Here is an 11197-nt window from a genome sequence, read left to right as displayed (position 1 = left end):
GAGTCCAACAGTAGGCTTCACATAAACTCTGAGAAACCTTTTCATCACAACTTTTCTGCTTTTAGACAGTTTTGATCAGATTTACTTCTTTTCAGCTCCTGACTTTAGCAATCAGTGAAGCTGGGATTATAAGAGCAGGGCAGGTCGGTGCCAACATAAAAGCCTTCAAAGGTACAACAAGCTATGACACATTCAGAAAGTCAAACATGTCTGTCAGGAAGAATGAGGGATAACCAAAGCAAAAACTTCATGTGATCAACAAATTGGGAAACTACCATTTAAAAAAAGAAATGCCCAAAACCAGCATGTGTTCATTTTTAAGAACTCTTGTTTTTATTATTATATTTATTATTAAGAACATTTATTTCAGTATTTCTGAGATAGTTACACCTCTTATAATCCAAGATTAAACTGTTAAATTCTTTACACAAAATGCTATGAACTAAGGCTGTTAAGATGTGGGCAGATTTTATCTTATGTATGTGTTTTATTGTATGAATTTGAGTGGTGATTCATGGGAACGACACTGATAAGACTGTCTGCAAACCGCTTTAAAATCTTTTGAAAAGGCCAGACATAATGTAGTCTGAAGCCTTTCCGTCGATGAGGCCTGTTCCATTACTGTGAATGAACCAGCAGGGAACATTTTCTCCGTTCTTCACGTCCCTCCTGAAGTCTTTCTGCCAGCCTCTGTGGACCAAGACAGAAACATGATGTAAACCTGATTAGGACTGTACAATTAAAACAACACAAAGCAACAGACATTTATTCATTTAGTACACAATAAATGCAAACTCTGAGGCATGTGGTGTACCTGGTCACATTGAGCTCCTCTCCTTTCAAAAACATGGTGGCATCTGGTTTCTCTGGGACTTCACCTGGACGCAAGTCGGAGACCTCGTATTCAATCCCCTTGTAAAACTGACCTGGAGAAAGACCCACCATTGGGGGTGAAAATCATTTATTTTCTCATCACTTTAGTCTAGTCTGAGCTGGCTTAAAGTATCTCTTTTTTATACAGATACAATTAACAGAATGAAGAACAATGATTAATGGACATATTTGTTAGGATCAGCTCATTTTAGTTTAGCAACTTTAATTGCTGTAAACTGCATTTAGCTGCATAGCATCATAAAGATGATTGTTGTTATCCTGAACCTCAGTATAATATGTAAAAAAGGGGGCACTAAAATACCAAATTTTAAAAAACATTGTTGTCAAGGACAAACTCTATCTTCTAAATATCAACATTTCTCTAACAATGGAAAAAACTCTTGTTTTACTTTGATAAAAGTGCATATTTGGCATTATCACTGAGAAGGTTCAGTCACATTACATGTTACATGTATTCATATAATCTACAGTGTTCTAAAATTATTAAAATATGTAGCTTATGTCTTACATTGGTTAATTGAATTGTGCTTTGACTGTTTTTTATTTACTTGTGATATTTTTTTCCATTGAGTGACTTTCCTGGGTGGAAACAACAATATACAACATATTTCACTTCTAACAGAAATTATTATATTATATATATATATATATTATATCTATTAGTTACTTTTTTGGCTGCCCTGATGAGACATTATTGTAAATTATAATAAAAATGAAATAAACCATGCAATCTATTTCTAACAAGTGTGCCATGTTGTACCTAGTAGACCGTGAACAGAGGGAGACAGGAGGTGACTGTCCAGTGTGTAGAAACCCAGGTAGTCCCGGTGGTATGGGTGCTTCGCCCACACTTTGTGCAGCAGGATCACAAACTTGACAGAACCTCTTAGAGTTATCATTAGACTACGATCCTTGGTCAAGTGAAGATCCACACTGAAGGATAAAGAAGGGACAGATGGAGAGGATGAGTGGGCAACATTATATTGTCATATCTCTCAAGTATTGGGATCTTTCCCTGAAGGAGATGATAATCTGGTAGTTTCAGCCACTCACTTGGCTCCTTTGAGGGAGGCTGTATCAGACCACAGCAGCTTGACCCGTTTGCCGTTCTGAAACGCTGTGATGTCCTGTGTGCTCACCTCCAGTTTCACTCCCAGCTTCTGGTGGATGATGCCAAAACGCCAAAAGTAGGTATTAATTTTACCATTGGGTGGGATTTGCTTGTCCCCGATGATCTCGCCATTCACTAAAATGCCTGAAGAAACAACATGAGATTTAGCCTCTCACTGTTTTACTGCATGAAATGATTGACTGACACACATATGAGGAGTTAAAAGTGTCCAAGTGATAAAGAAGACATTCATTTACATCCTGTTCCACAAGCTGTATATATGTTTAGTGAAAAAGGGACATCAGGGGAAACATCTTCAGTAAGAAAGTCATGGTTTTAATCAGGATTCTGCTGACCTGATGCTGGGTCTCTGACCAGGTTGAAAACAGTTCCTGGTCTGTCGTTGATGTTGAAGCACAAAGCATCATCTCTGTCTGGCAGCTCTATCATGAAATGAGGATCTCCGTCCACTGCAACATAATGACAGTAATTAACAAAATGGTTTAAATAGATGTGATTTTGAGTTAGCTGTGCCCAAACAAGATGAGCTATAAAATGACGCAACTTACCAAAATATGTGGGTGAGGCAGCGGCATATGTGGGTGGGGCAGCGGCATACGAGTAAGATGGGTAGCGATATGCTGCATACAGTTACAAACAATTCCAGGTTTTAAAAAAGCAATACAAGGAACTTAATATTTTAAATGCCATTTGGTTTTAAAAAAAGACTGTCTTACCTACTCTCTCTGCCTGTTGTCTTTGCTCTGATAAAAAAGGACAAAAACAACTTTGTAAATTCCACAGTTCAGACTGGAGCTCCAGTCTGCTGGTGTAAGTGAGTAAAGAGAAATGATATGTTTAAAAGTTCAATTGCGTATGCAGTGCTTCTGGTCAATGTGCTGCAGGTTTACTTGACTGCAGTCAATGCAGTTATGCCACATTAAGAAAAGCCTATCCAACGCTACTTTTTAAACCCTCTCTTACCCTCAGTCAACTTATCAGCAATGAGAGGGCTTTCTGGGCCATCCTCAGTGTCGGGCTTGGTGACCACCATGGAGGTGAGAGGGGTGACGAAGCTGTACTGCAGGGACATGTCCAGGGCCTTGGCTGTGGCGTTGGTTTTCTCGTCAGGGGTACCAGTCTTGCTGTGAGAATGAAAAAAATACACACAAGTTACCACACTGGACATTGTCATGAGACCAATGGGAAATAAAAATATCTAAGGTTGAGCATTTCAGGGTTTGAGTAAAATCACTTAAACTGACCTCAGCTCCAGTAGCTGCTGGATGGTGAGGTAGGCCCACAGGCGCTCTGTGAAATCACCAAAGATGTACTCCTCGTCTGGGTACATCACATCCCACTCCAGAGCACTGGCCTGGCCCTGCACCTGGAAGTCCTCCTCAAACTTTCGGTCAGAGAAAAGAAGAAGAAACAATGGGCATCATGCAAGAAACCACATGCAAACAAATTCCCTTTTATTTTCATCCATGTCCACGATTCGATTCGGGCTTAAGATATACTATTCTCCATTTGCACCATTTGATTTTTTGCACCAATTCAAGATCAAATGGGATTCATCATTCAGCACACCTTGGTAAGAGCAGATTTGGTTGGTTAAGAACATTTGGTGCATATGGAGTTGATTTCTTTTATTTTTTTCTTAATAAAAATTTAAGAGAATATTGCTGTACGAGGCCCAGTGTTTGGAAAAAAAAGAAGCTTTTCTGCACCTCAGCACCGTCTCTAACTTTCTGATGTTTCTTTTTCTCACCCCCTGGCCGAACACTTCCACCATGAAGTTGTCCAGGTTGTTGTCTATCAGCCGACCAGCCACCACGATCTCTGAGCCGTTAAACAATTGGCTGAAGTGGTTTGTGGTCAGGAAGTCCACTGCGTTGTCGGGGTAACGTAAGTCTACTTCTGAAAGCAGAGGGCTGGACACCTCATCATAGAAACCCTGTAAAAGATTTATATGCACATTTGTTTATTTGTGTGCCATATTAATATATTTTATTAGAATTATATATGTTAAGTGTTACACATTTCCAGAGGAATATTGCCTATTTTGGATAATACACCCTGATCCTTGTGTTTGGCTCAAGAAAACCAAACTATTGGCACAAAAATGTGTAGCCTCAATCCTCCACCTGGAGTTGAAGGGTTGCATCTGAGGCCTCATAGATTCTGCGGGCCAGTCCCTTGTTTTGTTTGCTCATCACATCCAAGAAGACGTAATCCACAGAATTTCCAAATCCGAGACAGAACAGAGACATGTTCCCACCAATAGCATCACGCACATTCTCCTGGATCTTCGGTATTCTGGATTCACCTTCAGATGCACAAATAAAACAGGCACAAATTTAATGTTAAATATATATAGGTACACTACTTACAGTGTACACTACAAAATGCTCACCGCTATTTGGCATTCCATCAGTCAGTAAAATAATCATGTCAACGCTCCCCTTTGGGAGCCTGTCCTCCTGTCTGTCTTGCAAAATCATGTTCACACCTCGCAACACAGCATCATTGATATTAGTTCCTAGAAGGAAAACACAAAATATTTAGTAAAACGTATTCTCTCATTAACGTAATAAAGATGATATTTGGCATTAAAGCTATTGTCACATGTTTTTCTATTAACCTCCATTGTCTCTTATACTTCTGACATAGACCATGGCTTCAGCCACATTTTCTTTGGTTGCTTTGGTGAGTGATTCCTTCCAAGGACTGATGGTATCGTCAAACTGGATGAGGGCAAAGTGGTCCTCCTCGTGGAGGTCTTGGAGGATGGCCAATAGTGCCTCTCGCGTCTACAAAGAGTTACAAATTCAGAGGCCAAAATTCATGCATGTGTGCAACAATGTATGAGAACCACATTACCTTTGAAGAGTGATATATATTGTTGATGTGTGTGTGGACATCTGAATGGTCTCTTACCTGGCGTATCTTTATTCCACTCATTGAACCGCTCCTGTCAATCACAAAAACCACATTCTTTGGGACTCTGGGTAGGTCAGGTGGAGCAAAGAAGTGCACAAAGTATCCGTTCACAAGCTGAAGGGAAGAGATCACAAAGAGCAGTAATATACACAAAAGACTGAAAGAAGACTGTAATTGTTGTCATTTCTTGTCAAGAAAAATTATTCACTTGATGTTGTTGTATAGAATTTTTAATTGAACCGAACCTCCAGCCAAAGAGGGTTAAACTTACCCTGCATTATTTTACATGTGAGCCTGATATAAATATGCAGACAGCAGACACTCAAGTGATTCTGAATTTGTTGACTGCTGACCTGAATGTCTCCGAGGTCCTTTGCACGGTTCACATCATACTTGATGATGAAATCTCCATCGATCAGTGTCTCATCACAACCTGGACACTTCCTCTGCTGGTCCATAGTTGGTGAAAAAGAGATGTGTGCCTGTGGATAAGAAGATGATAAATATGTTCAGTTTGATCCATTCTTCCTTTTACAATTCTCTGTGTTGTTCATTTTATTGAACACAGGAAGTCAGACCAATTGTACCTTCATTTTAAAAATTAAAACAGAGACACACAGATGCAAGATCTTATTTTCTGTAGCATGTACCTTTTTTTCTGTGACAGTTTTCTCCACCAGGGGGATCAGATCATTGGAGAGGAAGTTTGCTTGAGCATCAACATATGCAATGCCTTGAGGTTCGAAGATGTTTGCCACAATCTTTGTCCACACACACACACACACACACACACACACACACACACACAAACACACACACACACATAGAGGAACAGTGAGTTAATATTGTGAGCAAAACCCCTCATTTACAATATCTGATATAACCAGGAAATCGCAAAGAGGCACGACGTGTGCATGGCTTCACCTGAAACTCTTGGACTGGTTGTTTGGGTTTAACTCGAGTCAGAATCTCATACTGGCCCAGTTTCCTCTGAAGGAGCTCCTCGTAGGTCAGAATGAAACTCACATTACTTTGAGATGCAATGTTGACCGACACTGAAAACTTCTCCATCTTTCTTCCAGAAACCCTTTAATCAAAACACAGACAAAACTGACCGCCTCTGATGATCAGTTTAGGTACTTTAGATACACTATGTTGCTTTAGTATGTGTGAGGGGGGTGGTGTGGGTGGTCTCTTTTCATCTTAAATGACATACTTGACCAGTCCAGCAGTCTGTCCTGAAGAAACAGCCTTCTCATACTGTTTCTTGGCTTTCTCTTTCTCTTTCACCTCTCCAACATATTCCTGACCATCAATTTCCCTGTAAGATCCAAAAATGCAGGATGAAAAACTGAGTAAATGAACTGTGTCTCTGACAAAAATCTGCTTTAGAGAGCAAATGTGAAAGGAAGCAGGAATAAATCTCATAAGGAATGTGGGCAAAATGGAAATAGGAGTGGAGACAGACTGACATGCTGAAGTTGGTGATGAAGGCGGTCTTTGGAAGGTCCACTTCAAAGAAAATTTCCTGTGCAGCGCTTGCTTTATTCAAAGCCTTCGAAGTCATGACAGTGTGAGCGAAACGAGACGTCACAGTGCAGTCCACTGTCACACTGTACAGCTCCACCTGAGACACAGTAAGAAAAGTAGAGAACAGCAACAGAACAATATGCACAACTTATCACAAGCCCCTCATATACAAAGAAAGAGCACTATTTTTTAAAATGTCATTTCAAATTGAGTCCAGCCAACAGTCTGCTGCCCTGATTTGTGCCAAAGAAGATGATTACATCTAGAAAACATTAAAAAAAGACATTATGTCACTGATTCCATTTTGGGAGTGTTGTAGTGACTGTCTGGGTGAGTCAACCTGGGTGCTGGTTGCTCTTAACATGGATAGTGTGGCTACTGTTGATGAAGATCTGAACTGATTATTTTCTTACCTTGCCATCATTTGTACTTCTTTTCTGTAAGAAAAAAAGAACAGTGATTATATTCATTTTAGGTCAGGCTGAAAAAGTAGCACATCCTACATTACATACATTCAAACAAGCCCTTCCTTTTCCTTTCCCACACTTAAATTATACATATGATTACATTATACATATCCTCCTCTCCCCCTTTTTCCTCTTTTCTCTTTTTTTTGTTTGTTTTTTAATTTTCATTTAATTTTGAAGTCTCTGTATCTTGCATTTGGCTCCTCACACACATTTTAATGTACTGAGAACTGGATACATGTCAAGGTAGCTGAATACTTTGTAAAGAAAATGATGAAAAGTGTAATCGCATTAAATAAAAAAATAAGGTTCACGTTAGCTTGTTAGCATTCAAAGTATATATGAAGCTTATAGAATAGTGATATTTAACAATGACAAAAACATTGGCAAATAAGATGCAACTTCATGACAAAATACTATTACTATAACTTGAAGCGACTGTCTGTCTGTAAATACAGTATTTCTGCTAAATACCTGCAGTGATCTGGCAGCTCCTCTTATGTCCTGAAATGCAAATACAGCAGAGCAAGGTATTAGCAAAAGCTACTGCCATTACATGATCTAATTTGTAAGATAAACACACACATTCATACACTTTTTTTAATGTTTTACAGCATGTGTCACATGTATACATAAAAGAGGAGAAGTTACAAGGAGTAACATGACAGCACAACCGAGTAGGTTTTAAGCTGCAAACTACTATCAGATAAAATGAATATGGGCAAAATTAAACAACAACAATAAAACAATGTCATTTCCAATTAAGAGCATAGTATAAAAGACTCTGTGTGTGAAGTTACCTTCACAGCTACATGGTCTCGGGAGATGACCAGAGCCCCCCAGACCAGGCTGGGCAGCCAGAGGCAGGCGCAGCCCCATAGCAGCAGCTGTCGAACACCCAACAGTCCAGACATGACCAAAGCTCTACTGAACACAGGCTGACTTGACACAGGCTCTCTGCCCAGGAGAGGAGGGACAAAAAGTGTGTGTCATCAGTTTGAGTGTTTCTCCATTAATTGGTGTGTGTGTGTGTGTGTGTGTGTGTGTGTGTGTGTGTGTGTGTGTGTGTGTGTGTGTGTGTGTGTGTGTGTGTGTGTGTGTGTGTGTGTGTGTGTGTGTGTGTGTGCGCGCGTGCGTGCGTTGTCCTGGAGTATTGACCAACAGACCTGAGCTCAGAGTGCAAGAGGCCATGAGGTAGAAAAGCTTCTGCTGGTAAAGCTGAAAGAAAATATCTGTGCTCAGTCTGAAAGTGTGTTTGCAGGACAGTTTCCAAACTCACAGCTAAGTACGTGTTCGGTAATAGGACAAGCTGAACGGAAAATCATAAAAGCACCAATTAGTGACACCAAAACTGCTATTGACACAGTGTCACGACAGTCAGCTCATAATACAGCCAGATTGTAACCAAAATTAAAATCAATGCTTCTGTGAAAAATGCATTTCGGTTTGATGAGAATAGAGGAATAAATTGAGAATCATTTCAAATTACATTTTGTATTTTAAGAGTGTAAAAATTCTGAAGTAGCAGAAGAATAACTTCATTAAAGCTTTATGTTTAGGTGGATTATATGTGTAAGTAAATATAAAGTGTCTAATAGCTTTAACTGGTATACAGTCAGTATGTGTGTTTACAAGCTGCCATGTGTTGCAGTTGTTTTGCTACTTTAAGAAATTGGTGGATACACTTTTGTTGTTGTTTTAGGCTTCAGTATAATGATCAGACATGAACATAAAGATATTCATTCTTGCATTTATTCATCAACATCATTATAAACTTGCTTCACTCGCCTCTCGCTCAAATGCGTTCCTCCTCCTTTGCTGGACCATCTCACAACGACCTATGATGCTACACTGTGTTTGTGTAATTTGTCATTTGCTGGAGAGCAAACAGTGGAGTACTGTAAGAAAATCTCTGAGACTCTGTTGTAGGGTTTTAAAAAAATCTATTTTTTTTTTTTTTTTAAATCTTGTATCTTGGTGCCTGAGGAACCACCACTCTACCTGCCCAGGAGACTGAGGTCTTTTGGAGCACAGGGGGCACTCCTGAGGACATTTTATGAGGAATTTTATGACACTGTGTAGGCATCAGCCATCTTTTATGGGGTGGTCAGCTGGGGCAGCAGCATCTCGGCTGCAGACAGGAGGAGACTGGACAAACTTATAAAGAAGGCCAGCTCTGTCCTGGGATGCCCCCTCGACCCGGTGGAGGTGGTGGGAGAGAGGAGAATGATGGCCAAGCTGTCTTCTCTGATGAAATGAAAGACACCCTGACTGCACTGGAGAGCTCCTTCAGCGACAGACTCCTTCATCCAAAGTGTGTGAAGGAGCGATATCACAGGTCCTTCCTCATTGCAGCTGTCAGACAGACAACCAGCACTGCTCCTTGTAAACCTCAACCCCCCCCCCCCCACCCCCCCTCCCACCCACCACTTATCTTATCTTATTTTATCCTCAGATATGCAAAAGAAAGCATTTTCATGGTGCTGAACCCAGTGAACAAAAAATGTTATTTACTTGGAAAAGCTGCACTGATCTCTGCTCTCCATTTGATGAGTCATTTTCATCAAGTGGGAGTGTGTTTGTCAAAAATGACCCAATCATTTGTATCTGTGTTGTTGTTATTTTAACATGATAATTTACCGTTGGGTCTGCAGTATGGAGCGTTAGAGACACATTCAGGTAGTATATTCTGTGCTCATGTCATGTCAGAAAGGTGGGCTCTTGGGGTTCTGTTGTTTATCAGGTTGCTTGTTTTTCATTTTAATATTAATACTTTAATCATCTCTGCCAGAGCTGGATTAACGCAAGTGGCCCAGAAGTAAAAATGCCCTGTGGGCCCCTGCTGACTCTCTGAGGGTGCTTACAGTTGGTTTCGTTGAGCTGAACACAAATGGAGAGCCAAGACATTCACATCTATGTCTATTATGCACCTCCAAGTCTTTAAGCATTATTCATTATTCATTACTGCCTACATTACTGCAGTTAAAAGGTCTGAGGGCCTTACACACAGTTATTACATCAGTCGCCAGACAAGCGCCAAATTTCTTTCGCAAACTGTTAGTTAAGAAAACAAAAACGTTTCAAGAAGAAATACGTTTCTTTTGTGTCCATGTGCTTTAGTTAAATTTAAAGGGGTTAAAATGTGAAAATACACTTCTTGCACGCATTCTTTTTGGTGGACCCAGCATAAAATTTCTGCTTTTAATCCATCTTGAAAGAATATATTAGAGGATTATAGCTAAAAATGTCTAAGTGGTGTAACCATAAAACTTTGTACCAAATAATTAAAGTTGCTTAAAAACGCTAAATTCTCAATAAAATACCATATCAACTAGTTTGGCATGATCTTACATAACTTTTTTTAAATTTAATAAAGGTAATGGAATACAATTGTTCTAAATATTAAATTTAATCTGGGGAATCATGTAGGCCTAAATCAATTTTTTAAAATTAAGTAATTATTTGTATAAGTCCACTTAAATATACTGTAGGTGGATTCAAATATTTAATATCTATCATTCTTTTGTAGTTACACCATTTGACATTTTCAGGAGCATTCAGTCTTTCTTTTGGTAAAAAATGATGCAAATGTAATTTCAAATGTCATAAAACCAACATAAATACAAAATGTACATTTTAACAAACCTGATGCTGCTTTTAAACTTAAACTTAAAAAATAAAATTATTTTGAACCAATATACATGTATGGGCTAATCCAACTGTTGAGAGTAGCAGGACAAAGTCATATGCTGTACCAAACAACCACCAAGTCCTGCATTGATGACGCATTTTCTTGTAACATTGTTGGAGATACATACGGACAGCTTCTCATTTACACTGCTAAAGATATGTGGTCAAATGCATCCCTGACCACCTCTGTAAGTGGTTTGAGTGATTGCATCACAATGTGTCTTGGTGGTCCTTTACACTTGTATTTAGCACTGTCTGTGATCCAATCGCCCAAGGTGCATCTTTAAAGCTAAGTGTAAACAGGGTCTGTGATTCTTACACTTCCTGCGTATTTTGTGTGTATTTGTTGTTGAGAAATTTGTTTGTGGAGCCAGACTTAACTTTATTTGGCAAAATGCATCATGTAAGCACAATATATACCGAAACAACAGAGGCCGTAACACTATATTTTAACTCAATGCAGGCCACTATTATTTTAGTTTATTTTGTCATTTAGTAGCGTATACATAATTTATAAATGAATTTGAAATTAACTTAATTACCACAAACTACTTGCAACACA

The 11197-nt window shown here is 39.2% G+C and overlaps 1 protein-coding gene across 1 annotated transcript; it reads right to left on the bottom strand.

The window, feature by feature from the left end:
* Positions 1-310: 310 nt before the first annotated feature.
* LOC133977363 (inter-alpha-trypsin inhibitor heavy chain H3-like) lies at positions 311-7890 on the bottom strand. Its single transcript, XM_062415499.1, has 22 exons — positions 7746-7890; positions 7420-7449; positions 6892-6915; positions 6421-6575; positions 6165-6269; positions 5873-6035; positions 5599-5709; positions 5302-5430; positions 4946-5062; positions 4650-4818; positions 4422-4547; positions 4153-4334; positions 3777-3962; positions 3271-3410; positions 2990-3150; positions 2743-2769; positions 2575-2646; positions 2362-2475; positions 1948-2149; positions 1655-1827; positions 815-926; positions 311-690 (listed from the first exon to the last, which is right to left on the bottom strand). Exons 1-22 carry the CDS (start codon positions 7857-7859, stop codon positions 552-554), a joined length of 2751 nt encoding a protein of 916 aa, XP_062271483.1. The 5' UTR covers positions 7860-7890; the 3' UTR covers positions 311-551.
* Positions 7891-11197: the final 3307 nt, after the last annotated feature.

Source organism: Scomber scombrus, chromosome 3 (genome assembly GCF_963691925.1).
Source record: "Scomber scombrus chromosome 3, fScoSco1.1, whole genome shotgun sequence".
Taxonomy (NCBI): Eukaryota; Metazoa; Chordata; class Actinopteri; order Scombriformes; family Scombridae; genus Scomber; species Scomber scombrus.
This window is presented reverse-complemented; position numbering and strand designations above follow the sequence as displayed.